The sequence below is a fragment of the Oryza sativa genome, chromosome 3, assembly GCF_034140825.1.
Source record: "Oryza sativa Japonica Group chromosome 3, ASM3414082v1".
Lineage (NCBI taxonomy): Eukaryota > Viridiplantae > Streptophyta > Magnoliopsida > Poales > Poaceae > Oryza > Oryza sativa.
The window spans coordinates 11,938,425-11,954,297 of NC_089037.1; the positions used below are offsets into that span (position 1 = coordinate 11,938,425).

Sequence of the window (15,873 nt, forward strand, 5' to 3'; positions counted from 1 at the left end):
GCTGACCTAGTGACAACAACCGAAGAGAATTTTAAAGATTCCTTTGTTTGTTGTTGCGTGTATGAGACTGCTAATCATTTGTTTTTAGGTAGCTCTCGAATGTTTTTCGCTAAAATGAACCAATACACAAGCTGCGTTGAAGACTTGAAGTCTGAAACTGTCGAAAGAACGGCGAAACAGCCTGCATGATTTTATTGTCAAGTTGAACTCTGATGGTCAATAGGTTTGATTTCAGATTTTTTTTTTTGGCTGATAAACAGGATCAGTTACGTATTTTGCTGCTCGGTTGCCCCTCAACCAATAAATCTTTACGGAATGAAAACGTGCAACCATCATTAACACTACCAGTACCAATAACTAACTCTGGACCCGGCAAAAAGAACTTACTCTGGTTAGGAATCAACAGGGGCAATTTCTGAAAATGTACAGTTTACTCCTGTATGATTTCTTTTTTGGTATAAATCAACAAAATTTGGCAGGCGGATACACAGCATGGGTACAAAGAAACCTATCCTTTGGATAGCTGACAAAGGCAGCAAGCAACAAGAAATGTGCTTACTACAGAAAGAATTGCCTAGTATACACACAGTAAAAAGAACCAAAGAAAGGTGTAGAGCTATCCTATCTGAATGAACAAAAAGTATGTGACCCCTAACCTAAGCTCGTGCCACTGTACTCATCTGAATTTCTGGATGAGTGACATCATGAGAATCTTGAGATTTCTCCATTTCTCTCGCAATCTGAATATCATTCGGAAGGAAATGCTCCCTTATGGCCTTAGCGACAAAATGAGGAATCATTCCAACCACAATTACCGCGAGCAGCAATGCCCAAAACAGTCCAGTTCCCATCACCTTGTATATTGCCCTGTCATACAAATGCAGAGTCAGCAACCAGGTATACATTTATCCGGGGAAAAAAAAGCAACCAAAATAGTTCAAATGAGTGCATACCAGAAACCAGGCAATATCGGTATGGAGTCTATGACCATGACACAAATCAGCGTTGCGACTATACTGCCCCATATTGCTGCGTGCGTGATCCAGTTCCATCTGATGACATCGATTGCAAGGTGAATGTTCACAAGAATGACAACAGCTAGTGTCCAGAGGTCTCCCAGACTCGCACCGTCGATTGTACTCTTTCTGTATGCAAGGTAAGGGATAAAGAAAACTGCGAGGCTCTGCCAGATGGAGTCCAGCATGACAAAAATGAACAGCCTTAGGTTGTAACTCTCCTCGCGCTGCCCTGCACCATAGAGTTGGGGGTATTTCAACAATGTCCTCCTACTCAGATCCTTGTCGAGAATCGCAACAACGATAGTTGGGACAGCAGTATAGATCACAGAATATAACACACTGCTCCACTCGGTTATTGCTGTTGTCAGGGTGAAACCAGTGTTAAGTACGTACCTGCAGTCATTAAGGAGTTAATATTTGATAATTATAAGCAGGCGAGCAAACATAGCAAAAATAGGAGCGCACTTACCAAAAAAGCACGAATACGAAAGTAGCATTTCTGTAGAAGTTATATAGGATCATGTAGCCCATTCTCTGGTAGTTCCAATGACCATGAACCAACAACAGGTCAACCAAAAATCTGAATTGTCCCATGGCAAAATCTGATGCCATAACAGCTTGCCTTCCTTCTTGTCCACTGATGCCAATACCAACATCAGCCATTTGAATCATGGATACATCATTTGCACCTGGAAAGGTACCTCTTTTCAGATTGAGAAAAATATAGTAAATCAAGTAATTCCTGAATATTTGGCGAGAAAAAAAAACTGTACCATCTCCAATAGCCAAAGTCATGTCACTTGTCCGCTTTTTTATTAGATCGACAATACCGGCCTTCTGTAGGGGAGCTACCCGGCAACATAGAACAACATCACAAGCTATTGCCACTTCAAAAAGCTGCAACAAAATCGATAATTCATGAGCAATTTATGTGTTTATAATAGAATTCATTGGGATGACTCAGAAACATAGTATGATTGATTACCTTCTCTTCCCGTTCTGTATCAAAAATGTAGACAAGGCTGTTACCATCAATGATCAAAGCGAGAGGGACTCTAGCTTGTGAGTCCGTTGATAATGACCGGAGTTTGTTAACCATTGAAATTGCATCATCAAGACTCTTTCTACATGACTCTCTTGAGTTACTGTTAATTACAATCTGTGTCATCTCCCTTGTCAAAAGCTTGCAGGAAAAGCCAATGGAGATAGCAGTTTCTTGCTTGTCACCAGTTAGTACCCAAACCTTAATCCCAGCTTCCCTGAGTTTTTCGATCGCCTCGGGTACACCATCTTGCAGCTTGTCTTCAATACCAGAGGCTCCCAATAGGCACAGGTTCTGTTCGATGTTGGCAGCCACACCACGGAGTAGGCCTCCTCTTCCTAGCAATGCAGTACTAGCCTTCTCATAAGCCATTTGCCACTCCTGAAACTCTTCCTGGCTAAGTTCCCTGACACCGATAACAAGTGTACGCAGCCCCAGTGAGGAATATGCATGGAGATGCTTCTCAGTTGCACGAACAACATCGGGATTCATTGTTTTGTCGATGACTCCAAACATCGAATTATCCGCGCCTTTTACGAACAGCTTGACAGTTTTGTCAGGACAGCCAATGATAACAGACATCCTCTTGCGATCGCTGTCAAACTCATGAAGTCCAAGAACATCAAATCTGCACATGAAAGTCAAGTAAAGGAAACTAAATAAATAAAAGTTAAGTGAAATTCATACACCAATGTTTATCAGAACAAGAAAATTACAACACGCAAAAAGATATTAGAGCAAAATGGAGCAATATTGCAGCAACAAACAATAGTAACTGAACCAATTGCATCCACCTACAAAAGTCAACCAAAATGAAGCACTTCCTGCAGTTGTTCAGTTACTGAACTACTACTACAAATAGCATTGACATTTATGCACTAGAACCAAAAAAAGAGAATGCAAGCAACAGCCACAAACCAACAAAGTTTCAACTACTAACAGACATGAACTAACAGCAAAGTCTCCTACCAATACCACGAGAATAAAAAACCGCACGCCTCTTTTGTCCCTATTCCTCAAGCTGTTAATCTCAGTGGAGCACCACCAAAAGCGCCAAAAATTTTAATCGCAACAAGGGTGTGGTCTCGATCTGTACCTCTGCTTCTCACCAAGGACGTCAATGACAATGTGCCCGGAGGTTCGTTCAACTAGCACGAAACCATACGCGGCGGCGGCGGAGACCAACGCCTGCTCGTCCGGGGACTCGCCCTGGTAGTCGACGATCTTCTTCTTCGGGTCCGGGCCATCAAGAATCAAGGGAACAATGGTGTTGCACGTCGCAAGAGCAAGGAAGAACTCCCGGGCGTACCTTCCTTGCTCTGTCTCTCCCCCATTCCTCAGCAACTCCACGATCTCCCCGTCGACGTTCACCGGAATCTTGGGCACCCAAATCCGATCACCCTCTGCCATGTATCAGAAGCCATCAGCTCCCCATCCATGGCTTCCCGCCCCGAATGGAAAGAATTCAGGATAAGAGAGAAGAGAGCTAGTCCTCCTACCAACAGGTTGCTGCCGTGCGATGTCGCTGTAATCGACGCCGCCGACGCTCGCGCACCGGAACTCCATCTTGTTCTGAGTGAGCGTGCCGGTCTTATCGGAGAAGACGCACTTGACCTGGCCTAGGTCCTCGTTGATGTTGAGCGCCCTACACTGGAACCTCGAGTTGGAGGACGCGTCGTACAGCGTCGTGTCCCGGATCATGAAGTAGGCCTGCCCGAGCCTGACGAGCTCCATGGAGATGTAGAGCGAGATGGGTATCATGATCTGGAACACGATGACGGCCATGAGGAACACGAACACGATCTGGGCAGCGATGCCGTAGTAGTTGTAGTTGGCGTTCTTGTCGTCGCTCACGTAGTTCTTCTTGTGGAAGAACTGGGCCAGCTCGAGGTCGGCCTTGTGGGTGCGCAGCCACACGCCCGAGAGCGCCGCCACGAGCGAGCAGAGCACGACGAGGATGGCGGAGAGGAAGAGCGTCTCCCGGTTCATCTGCGTCTCGAGGCGGCTGCGCTTGGTCGGCGCGCCGGCGTTGTTCAGCATCGCCTTGGTCTCGCGCCCCGCGTACACCACCACGCCGATGGCCCAGGTCGTGTTCTTGAGCTCGCAGCCTCGCAGCACGATGTTGGACGGGCCGAGCGGTATCCGGCGGCTCTCCCCCTCCAGCTCGAGGTTGGCCTGGAACCCGTAGATGTTGCGGTTCGGGCGCTCGCAGCGGATGACGGCGCCGGTGAGCTGCTCCGGCGGCGTGGTGAGCGTTTCTTGCTTTGCGTAGCGCGTCTTGAGGTTGGACTCGCCATCAAGGTTGAGCGTCTGCACGTAGGCGACGCCGGTGGGATCGCTGGTAGCGAGGAGGACCATGTCAGCCGGGAGGGACTCGTCGGAGTAGACGCGCACGACGTCGCCGACGCGGACGTGCTTCCACTTGGTCGGGGCGAAGTGGGTGCCCGCGCCAGGGGATAGGAGGACGGCGGCGAGGCGGCCGTTCTCGGCGCGGTCAGAGCGGTGTCGCCGCCAGTCCTCGTACGCGTCCTTGACGGCGGTGACGGTGAGGACGAACGCGAGCGGCATGACCGACGCGCCGCGCCCGAAGACGGCGAGCTGGGGGAGCTGGTTGAGCACGGCGATGACGAGGAAGTAGACGTACGCGAGGCGGTGGAACTGCTCGAACAGGTTCCGCGGCAGGAACGTGAGCGGCGAGTACTTGGCCGTCCGCACCGCGTTCCCGGCGAACTCCAGCTGCTCGTTGGTGCGCTCGGCGTCCCCGACGCGCACCACCCGCGCGTCCTCGTCGCCGAGCTCCTTCTGCGACGCCGACATGTGCCGCGACGACCCATGGTGGTCGTGTTCCTCGGCCATACCGGGCGGGCGGCGACCGCTGACCCACCCCAAGGCCTCAAGCCAAGAACCACGGCGAATCCCCGCTCGCGTTCCCGGCCATGGAGATCCCGCCGTGCCACTCAACACCAAATTTTGACCAGCGGATCGGAGGGAACACGGGGAGGCCGATCAGGGCCAAGAAACAAACAGGGGAGAGATGGATGGGAAGGGGAGGAAACGAGTTGGGTTTTGGCAACCACGAACCAAAGCGTGGGGAGTGGTTGGGTCGAAGTGGACACGCCTGGAAGTAACTAATGCAATCGATGCATTAAAAGTTTGGCTGCCACGGGAGAAAACGAAATTTATTCTCAGATGTTGAAGAAGAAAGGGGTAGCGAGTACAAGAGGATGAATGTTGCAGAGCAAGAGCTGAAATAGTTTGGCCTTGGTCATGGGGGGCTTCAAATCTGGAAGGGAGGAGTTGGTGAGGAACAAACAAACGCACCGTTTGTATGATACCCTCCCCAGCTTGGACTTTTGGACTTCTACGTTGGCCTCTCTTGCCTGTGTTTCTTGTTGTGTTCTCTCATCAATATCCAATTCAAAATTTCTAGGCTAATAGTCGCTAGTTGACGCATGATGATAGGGCTAGATATTGGATTAGGAGGAGATGTGAACATGTGTTTTGATGCCCTGCCTCCATGGAAGCTTCTAATTGAGTAGGACTGATTGAGCTACAGAGGAGGGAATGAGGCTAAGCGCATTCCCAACCCAATAACTAGGATGGTGTCCTTAGCATTAAATAAGCTTGTCACCTAGGATGAAAAATGATGTGGCAAGTGAATAAATGAGGAAAGAGAAGGAAACCATGTCTTGCATGAGACATGGTTTCTTCACAACATCCAAGACATCACGTGAGATAAGTAGCATTAAATTTAAGTATGGAATAGTGGTGTTTGCATTGGAAGAGTAGTGTCTAGTACTAGTTTCTTAATGATGTGGAGTTTATGGAAACTATATCTAGTGTTTTGGGTTGGGAATTGACTAACATAGCTGATTTCTTTAGAGTTTCCTCCTAAGTTAATTTAGGGGCGGCTTTAGGGCAGTCCCAACCCATAACACTAGACATGGTTTCCATAAACTCCACATCATCAAGAAACTAGTATTAAACACTACTCTTCCAATGCAAACACCACTATTCCATACTTCAATTTAATGCTACTTATCTCACATGATGTCTTGGATGTTGTATATTTCATTCTCTTTCCTCATTTATTCACTTGACACATCATTTTTTATCCTATGTGATAACTTATTTAATACTATAGACACCATTCTAGTCATTGGGTTAGGAATGCCCTTAATAGGCTGTCATCGAGTAGTACACTCCTGGTACATCTGTACATGTTGGTGCGGGTCAAGAATGGACGGACGGGAACGTGGTGTGCAAAGTGGACGGACGGTGGGGGGGCGGCATGGTACTTGGGGTTTAGATGGCCGGCTTTGCTTTGTGGCGGAGATCTTGAAGCTTCCAGAAGGCCAAGCAGGTCGGAGACGATCAGACGATATGGTTCTTTTGGCCACTGACAGTTTTTGGTGGGCCCCGGAACACGTCAACTAAAGTTTATCTATCTACCAGTAGCTATCTGCGTATTAGCACCCTATTTAAGGAAGGCTTAAGTGAGTGATTAAATGCAAAAGAGCTTGTTTGTTGCCAGCGGCGATCACCGCTCTCAACCGTTCGATCGAGCAGGATTTGCATCTGAGCCGTTTAAACCTTTCCGTTTCTTGCTTTCAAAATCCTCACTCCCGAATCCTAGTGGGCTTACGATCTCGTTTTGGATTGAAATTTGAGTACTAGGGCTCCATCGTTTGGAATAAGCCATAAGGCATATTTGCAAACGAAAAGTAATTTATGAATATTTTATATATATGTTTTCTTAGTGATCTAGAAACAAAGGCTGAAAAATAAATTTCGATAAAAAAAACCCTCAAAATTAGCTTTGAAAACTTAATTTTTAGCTAATAAGTATAAGTGAAAAGATAAGGCTGTCATTAAGATTACGAAATTCGTTTGAGCAATCTCGAACAAAATTCGATCTACATACATCCCCACTTGTAATGTAGCCCGGTGCGACCGCTAGCCTTAAGGACAATGTCATGATCTAACGTTACTGTGCCTATATCTACGTCATTTCTTATTTTGGAATTTCTTCTTTTTTAGAAAAGGAAATGTGGAAAACCTCTTTCCTTAGAATCTCCAGTTTTACATTATCTTTATCCTTTTCTGTTATTTATCTTTAAATTATTTGTTCGATTGTAGTATTCACTTTGTCTAAATAACTTTCTTTTGGAATTTTTGCTTTTGATTCTCCCTTTTGGTCGTCTTTTTACTTTTAATATATTTCAGTTTCCAGTTTGGTTTTTCCCATGTTTTGATTATTTTTATTCGAAAACATAGTGCTTGTACACATTCGAGAGCTTAAGACCACCTTTGAAATAGATGGATTGAAATATGTATCAAATGTCTATATTTGATTAATACTGAAGTAAAAGTTTTGACTTTCTAATCCCGGCAAAAATAAAATAGGCTGCGAAACAAAATCAAACTATCCAAATACTCCTATCAGAAAGACTTGAACCCGTGACAAGCGAAATTAGAAAATGCAATTTCGCATTACTTGCACGGCAATCACTAAACACTTTCTCTGACCTACTGACTTCCGCTACTCCAAGACTAACAACCCCTTTCAGCGTTTGAATTCGAAACAAGATAATCGAATACCAATATTCAATCACGCCAAACTAACAAGTGGGGGTGTTAAATATAAAACGATACAATATCTTTAGCCGGGTAGAATCTTTGGCACCAAGGTAACTACTCTGCTCCAGGATCACTGTACAGAACTAATCAACCATTCGTTAAGCCGCCGATCAACGCCCTCATAATCTAATTACTGTACTACGCAGAGTTGACATTGAACTCTAGACTGAAAAAAAAACGCCATCGTTCGTGTCCTTCCAGAAGCTTCCGCGGGTGACGACCGTGCATGCGCCATGCCACTGGAGGAAGTTCAGCTGTTCTAAACTATGCAAGTCGTAGTACGTGCGTGCTCTAATTAAGTACTGTACTACTGGTTCGTGACAGTCCAAGGAAAACCAAGGCTGACACGGCATAGTGATGGAAACTCTAAAAATTATGGGCTGTTCACTTTGATGCTATTTTCAACCTTACCAAATTTTAGTAAAGTTAAAAAAAAGTTGCTACATTTAGTTTGTTATCAAATTTTGGTAACTATATAAGAAATCCTGTCAAAATTTTGGTAAACATTATACCAAAATTTTAACAATCCTATACTCTTTCCGTTCAAAAAAAAACTTAATCTAAAAAAGAATACGACCTCTTAAGATAATAAATTTGGACAAAAGCGTAGCGGCGATGAGGCGAAATGCTTCGTAACATCGCGATGAAACCATGGAGATGGAGCTAGGAACAGCTTGGATTTGGTGGCGCGGCATCAATTGCGGCACTACTGCTCCACTTGAAAAACTCCTGGAAAAGATAGGCAAACTGGAGGCGCTTGTCCCTGAAATTCAGAGCTCGTCGCATTGCATGGCCGGGTGACCACGCCATGTCGCACAGTGGATTTGACTGGAAGAATCTATTTCGAAAAAAAGAAGGGAGTATTTTATGGTTGGATGTGATCTGTCCTTGCCCCTTTTGGCAGGAAGAGTACTCGATCAAGGGGCTAGCTAGGGCACTAGGGCAAGACAAGGGTGCTCTTTTCTTGTCCTTCCTTTCGTGCCCAACCTGACCAGGATCAGCTCCCATATGGTCCTTTTTCCAGGAAAAGGGCGCTTAAACCCGGGATATTTTTAGTACTAGCACACAACGGATTGACCATGAATATGTCAGCCCCCATGTACCGGAGTAGTCGCATTGGAGAAAATCCCTGATTTAATTTTGGTTAGTATATGATGGATCAAGGTTTCTTGCCCATGAAGATGAAGAGCTGTTGACGAAAAGGAGGTTAAGGAATATCTCCGGTGTTAAGCTGTACAGAATTGACTAATCGTATGGTACTAGTAGAAGACAATCGTATAATCGAGGAGGATATGATCAGGGAAGGATCGGTTGGAATCATGTGGTGGGGCTTGATCCAAGATTAATTAGCTCGAGTCAAATCCGTTAAACTATTGGCTGCCGGACTAACGAACCAAGGTGCGCGGGGAAAAGGATAGGTCTACACGTGCTAATCTGCACCAAATCGCCCAAACTGAGCACATAAAAAGCGCCTCCTTGTTTTCTTTAATAAACAAAAAGTAGTATATACCAGTTCAATTCTAACGATGATTTTATTATCCTAGTGGATCTATCTAAAGAAAAAAAAATCAAAAGTGAGAAAAAAAAATCTAAAATGACCCAGATAAAAGCAAAATACCTAGTACTGGTTTTGCCGGCCGGACGTTTGGGTAAAATGGCATGAAAAATAGATGAGGAGACCAGCTGAAAACTCCACTGAATTGCTCCGTTCTACACGGCACGCTAATGCCCATCATTAACGTGGTGGAAGCGGAAATTATCAAACCCAATGGGGCATCGCCGCCGCGCGCGACCGTGAGAAACGCGCAACGCTAGCCTAGGGCAGTAGTACTAGTACTCCAGCTTCCCGTGTCCAGGGAGTTTGACGTGGGAATTTTCGGAGGCCTCGGTGGCATCGCCCGGTTAGGCCGGCTAGTCCGGGCGAGACACGGCCCGGGCCCCGGCCGTTGCTTGTGCAGCACGGGAGGATCCTTGGCCGTCCGGCCACTGCTGACAGCCAGCATCGGTCAAATCTTGGCCTCCTTTTTTTTTGTTTGTTTTTCTCCCTGTTTTTTTTTCTTTTAATAGATGTCGTGTGACATGTGTTGTTGGTGTGCCAATGAGAGCATGTGTGTATGTATATAAAAAGGAAAAGGAAAAATGGAAAATAGAGAAACAATAAATTGGACGTGTAAAGAGTCCTTTCCAAGAACTGTGGCGTGGCTGGCCCGTGGGCCTGTCCTTCGCCGTGCTGGATTGACCCATTCGGCATGTCGTTTTATTTTAAGAACTTGTTATAGTTAAATCGTGTACTAGTATAGTACCAGGGTTATGATTCCTGCGGTGTACGATTGTAGAGTACGAGCTAGTACTACCAGTTTCAGAGATCTTGTAAATCATTTAGAATATTGGTTAGTTAATCTCTGCGCTATCAGTGGTATGATTTGTGCAATGACGTTGCGCGCTAGGCCACCACCGGCGAGATCTTCTCTCAGATTAAACAAAAGATGTAGAAAATCCTCGGTATTTTGACTTTCTGCAAGGGGCTGTGAGATATGGGATGGCCCAAAGTCTACATGGTGCACATGTGGAATTGTGGATAAGCCACATGAATTCTGTGTGTTTAATTTGGACGTCCGGGCCCACATGTAAGCCAGACGTGTGGACCAAGAATTCCTCGTTGCTATGAATGGCCATACCCTTCGACGACGTAACACGAGTACTTACACGTTGATGGCTTGTACTCCTACTTGCATTAATTAATTAATTAATTAGTTTTTCCATATGCCTAACTCTGCCCCTTCTAGATGGTCGAACAATTTCGTACCGTATCCATCATTACGACTTCTTCCCTCATTTCCATATCAAAATTTATTGTTGATGTTGGCCTACGGCAAGATCCATCACGTTCATCACCTCGCTTAAAATGTGCGAGTAGCCGTGAACTTAGCCCCTGCGAGGGGCTGCGTGCGGTACTGCGGTGCAATGCAAAGCTAGCTATGCCGGCGATGGCAAAAGCCTCGCGAATGTTGCCAATATGTGCCACACAAGTGTAATTCATCTTTCCGTTGCGAATTAATACTACTCGTTGTCGTTGATCAGCTATCATGGTTGGGTTGGTCAGGGAGCTGAAAAGTCTATAAATCTGATTATTCTTCCAGGTTTGCCTTGGAAGAAAGCTAGGATAAGATGTAACTACAGGTTACTGATGGAAACCGACGGGTTTGGATGGGCATATAACCAAGCCGCCGGCCAATCATACCCTGATAAGTGTTCATGGCCCCATGGAATTCTACTCCATGATATCGACGACCTGACCATGACGAATCCAATTTGTCCATAATCATGCTTAGAAAATTGATTTCAACACTAATATTCTAGCCTGAAATTTGGGTTGCCCGTACGTACATACTGTAGTATAATGAGCCAGGGTAAGGACTGCCAGATATGATTGGTCAAGAGGCCTAACACGGTACTAGTACGATACAAACAACAAACCTAACCGGTAGTAGTACTACTTAAAAAAATAACGATCTTATTTATCCTGATCTGTTGTCACTAGCAGCCTGCAGCCACACACGTTTGACTTGTAGCGAGGTGGAGCAGTTGGGAGTACTTTTTGCTGATCGGATGCAGAGCATTTAGCAATGGATCATCAGCCGTCAGGGCCCAAGATTTGGTGACATTTGCCACAACCTTTATCCTGATCTGTTGCTTTGCCCTTGTCCCACACTCATTAGTCCCCGCAATCATGCTAAACCCTAGATAGCCCATTATTATCCTAACAAGCAAGCAGAGATTTCACCCAAAGCAATGCAATCCAATCAGAAGCAAGCAATGCAATTTCACAGCCAAAAAAACAAAAAAAGCAACCGGAAACATAGAATTTGCAGGTGATGGGTTCGTCGTCCATACCTTTGCCTGGTGCCAAACACGTCGATGATGATGTGCCCGGAGGTGCGCTCGACGAGCGTGTAGCCGTACGCAGCGGCAGCGTAGACCAGCGCCTGCTCGTCGGGGGACTCGCCCTGGTACTCCACCAGCTTTGCCGCCGCTGCCGCCGGGTCGTCGTTGTCCTCGTCGTCGTCGACGATGATGGGCACGATAGTGTTGCAGGTGACCAGCGTGAGGAAGAAGTCGCGGGCAGCGTCGGCCTTGGCGCCGGTGCCGTCCTTGAGCATCGCCATCAGCTTGGGGTCCGTCTTGACCGCCGTCTTCGGCCGCAGGACCACGCCGTCCGCTGCACCAAAGAAGCAGACGTACCACGGCACATGATTCAGAAATATTTTCAGACGAGTTGCAGCTAAAGTTTCAGATGGGTTGCAGCTGAATCGGTCATCAGTAGCAGGCTAGCAGCACTGCTGGTGGCAACCCCAAAACTGCCACGTTTTCCCCTTGTTTAATTAAATGAGATGAAATTCCGATTGGTTAATTAACACCAGCAGGTGTACAGCATTTTGCCAAGTAATTGCTCTGCTTCTACGTCAGGCTTTAAAACCAGGTGAAAATGAGTGGTGATGATCAATCGTTATTGGTAGGAGTACATTGGAATCCCTAAAGAATGCAAGATAAATATTGGATTAGTTGAGGACGGATGTCTAGTGATTTTAATGTTCTATTCTTATCCAAGACTAATTCGTTTTTGTCCAGGAGTAGTACGATGGATGATCCTTGGTTATGCCGTTCTCTAGCTAGGTTATAACAATGTACGAACAAGACAGTCAAATGGCAACAAAAGCAGCAACACTTTCAGCTGGAGATACAGCTTTTTTTGACGCAACTGGAGATACAGCTTAAAAACCGTATGTCCATGTGCTGGAAAAAGGGCATTTTTCTACGTGGGATCAAATTATCAAAGAGGGGCGAAAAGTTTGTTGAAAAGCTTTGACTTCGACGGTGCCAGATACTAGTACTCCTAACTAGTCAAAGCTTATGACCGGCTAAATTAAGATGGCACTGTAAGGATACCACCATCCAACTATTTGTTCCGGCGTTTCTAGCTTGCAGTTTGCGCAAACTCAACGTGCTTTGGTACACCGGTGTACCCATTTCTGCTCTGGGTCAGCATTGATGGAAGCTTCAAGCAGCATGTCAGTTTGAATCATTGATGCAACTGACAAGTGCCATTTCTACGACTAATTTTACCATCTTGTCAGTTCAGGTGTGCTAACTAAAACGACTAGCAGCTGTCAATCGATGACTAGTCAGCGGAGCTTAGCGTTGATTTCCAATTCCAACCGAATAAACTGAAAGTTACTTACCGGCCACGGCATGGCCGTCCGCGTCGCCGCCGTCGGTCTCGCTGAAGTCGCCGCCGTGCACGCTGGCGCAGCGGAACTCCATGCGGTTCTCGGTGAGCGTGCCGGTCTTGTCGGAGAAGACGTACTTGATCTGGCCCAGGTCCTCGTTGATGTTGAGCGCCCGGCATTGGAACTTGGCCTGCCTCTTGTCGTCGAACATGTGCTCGTCCTGCACCATGAAGTAGGCCTGCCCGACCCTGACGAGCTCCATGGAGATGAAGAGCGCGATGGGGATCATCACCTGGAACTGGATCACCGCCATCATGAACGTGAACACCACCTGCGCGCCCGTGCCGTACCATTTGTACTTCTCGGCCTCGTTGGGATTGGAGAAGTCCTTCTTGCGGAAGTAGGGGATGACGCCCAGCTCGTCGCTGTGGTCGCTCAGCCAGATGCCGGCGAGGAGGGAGACGAGGGTGCAGAGGAGGGTGAGGACGACGGCGAGCACGATGGTCTCGCGGTTCGTGTGGGTCTCCAGGCGGCTGCGCTTGGAGGGGGCGCCGGAGTTGTTGAGCATGACCTTGGTGTCCCGCCCGGTGTAGACCGCGACGCCGATGGCCCAGGCCGTGTTCTTGAGCTCGCAGCCGCGGAGCATGATGTTGGAGGTGCCGAGGGAGACGGCGCGGCGGCCGTCGAGGTCGACGGTGGCGAGGAAGCCGTAGATGTTGCGGTTGGGCTTCTCGCACTTGATGAGCCCCGCGAGCGCCTCCGGCGGCGTGGACATCGTCTCCTGCTTGGCGTACCGCGTCTTGAGGTTGGACTCGCCGTCGAGGTTGATGGTCTGGACGTAGGCAACGCCGGTGGGGTCGCTCGTCGACACCAGCACCATGTCGCACGGCAGCGTCTCGTTGGCCACCACGCGCACCAGCTCGCCCACCTGTATCTCCCTCCACGGCTTCGGCTGGAACACGCCGTCGACCAGCACCGACGCCGTGCGGTTGTTCTCGGTCTTGTCAGACCGGTGCCGCCGCCAGTCCTCGTACGCGTCCTTGACGGCCGTGACGCCGAGCACGAACGCCAGCGGCAGGACGGACGCCACCGGCGAGAACACGCCGAGCTGCGGCACCTGGTTCAGCGCCGCCAGGATGAGGAAGTACACGTAGGCCACCCGGTGGAACTGCTCGTAGAGGTTGCGCGGGATGAAGGTGAGGACGGAGTACTTGGTCGTCGTCACCGAGTTGTCCGGGAACTTGGCCGGCGGCGCGTTGGTGCGCGCTGCGTCGTTCACGTACACGAACCGGGCGTCCTCGTCGCGGAGGTCCCGCTGCGAGCCGGCGCGCTCGGACGCGGACCGCCTCGTGGGCATCCGCGCGACGGCGCCAACCGGTTGCGGCCGCGACCCGGCGCGCCGGAAGCTCTCGAAGGATGACGCGGTGGACTCGGCCCTGCAGGAGCCCGACCTCATGTCGCCCGCGAACGTGACCGACGGCATGTCGCCCACGGACCGCAGTGACCGAGACGTCGACGGCGAGTGCCTCAGGATCGGCGATGGCACCGGGTCCGGCAGCCTGGCCTGCACGACGTCCATGGCCTCTTCACCCGATTGCCGTTCCGGTCGCATGCTTGGCGAATTCGCACTAACTGGCAGAAAAAACGATTGGGGTTTTAGCAAGGAGGGATCATCACTAAACGTGCCCGTGCACTGGAGTTTACAAGACGAGCGCGCGGCACAATTGTTGGAGGGATCGACGGCTTGGTGGTTTGCACGAGAGAGACGGGGAGCCCGAAGGAAGGACGAGGAGAAGCTCACGATCGTCTGGTCGGATCAGGTGCCGCGCGCTACGAGTGTCCCGAGCGGAGAGGGGGTGTGGTTGCTGATGGATACGGGGAGATGGAATGGAATTGGAGGCAGAAAAGAAAGTCAGTGGATGATGGCGGGTGCACCAATTGGACCAGAAGGTGTCAGCGTTTGATTTTGGCGCCGCCGTAGCCCGACCACTGGACCGAGTTCACGGGGTGTAAATGGGCGGGGACGTCCAATTTTTTAATGGGACTTGATCACATGGTAGGAATTTAGTGGCATTTTTTGGAAATCAGCACGGTTTTACTTTTATCCAAGAGTTTCGGTGGCATTTCTCCCATTTATAGATGGAAAAGTCTATACGTACTGAATTTTACTCTTTATAGATCCCTTCTGTACATTTTAGAAGTTCGGACGCCTACCAGAATGTTCATTTTTTTTCCAATATCAATTATCTATTAACAAATATTTTTTATGATAATTTACGGAAAAACTGATGTGACACTATCGCAGCTAATAACACCAATCATTTTTTAAGCATGAACAATATTTGAAAAAAAAAGAGATTTAGAGAGAGAAGTCACTCTAGATATTTTCTAAGAAGAAATTATAAGTGTATTAAGAATTAAACACGAGACATCAGAGTTGAAAGCACACCCCTTACCAAAAACACTATCAAGTGCATCTCCAATATATAGAAAACAATGCCACGACTTCTGGAAAAGCGGAAAAGCATCCACAAGAGCGGCATTCGATTCGTTCTTGAAGGCATTGCTGTGAAGAATGGTACTTGATATGTGTGAAAAATATCTCTTTGATATGATCTAGTATTCACCATTTAAATTTAGTGACGAGGATGATACTCTTTTTTTCGAGGAGTTACCATGAGGACTAAAATCTCAACACCCTTTTATTTCATAGTAATCGACTTTGTATGTTCTAGTATTGAGTCCAGTTTCGAGGCTGTGCTTTTCTAGATTAGTCAACATTGACAGTTTGTTTTCGTTATGTTTCTTTTGGTTTTTTACCATTTTCCTTGTAACAAGGGAGTTGTATTTAGGGATGTAATGAAGGTGTGCATCCTTAGTTGATATAAAGGTCAGGAGAGAATTACTTACTGTTGATGGGCTATATCCGCATATGGTATTTGTA

General features: G+C 47.6%; 2 protein-coding genes across 2 annotated transcripts; both read right to left on the minus strand.

Moving 5' to 3' along the window:
• Positions 1–412: 412 nt before the first annotated feature.
• Positions 413–5,181, minus strand: LOC4332708 (phospholipid-transporting ATPase 1). Its single transcript, XM_015775760.3, has 7 exons — positions 3,561–5,181; positions 3,158–3,464; positions 2,005–2,689; positions 1,793–1,916; positions 1,489–1,708; positions 954–1,412; positions 413–867 (listed from the first exon to the last, which is right to left on the minus strand). The coding sequence occupies exons 1-7, from the start codon at positions 4,915–4,917 to the stop codon at positions 657–659; spliced, it is 3,363 nt and encodes a 1,120-aa protein (XP_015631246.1). The 5' UTR covers positions 4,918–5,181; the 3' UTR covers positions 413–656.
• A 6,219-nt stretch (positions 5,182–11,400) lies between these two features.
• On the minus strand, positions 11,401–14,843 carry LOC136351267 (phospholipid-transporting ATPase 1-like). Its single transcript, XM_066308649.1, has 2 exons — positions 12,942–14,843; positions 11,401–11,920 (listed from the first exon to the last, which is right to left on the minus strand). Exons 1-2 carry the CDS (start codon positions 14,539–14,541, stop codon positions 11,526–11,528), a joined length of 1,995 nt encoding a protein of 664 aa, XP_066164746.1. The 5' UTR covers positions 14,542–14,843; the 3' UTR covers positions 11,401–11,525.
• Positions 14,844–15,873: the final 1,030 nt, after the last annotated feature.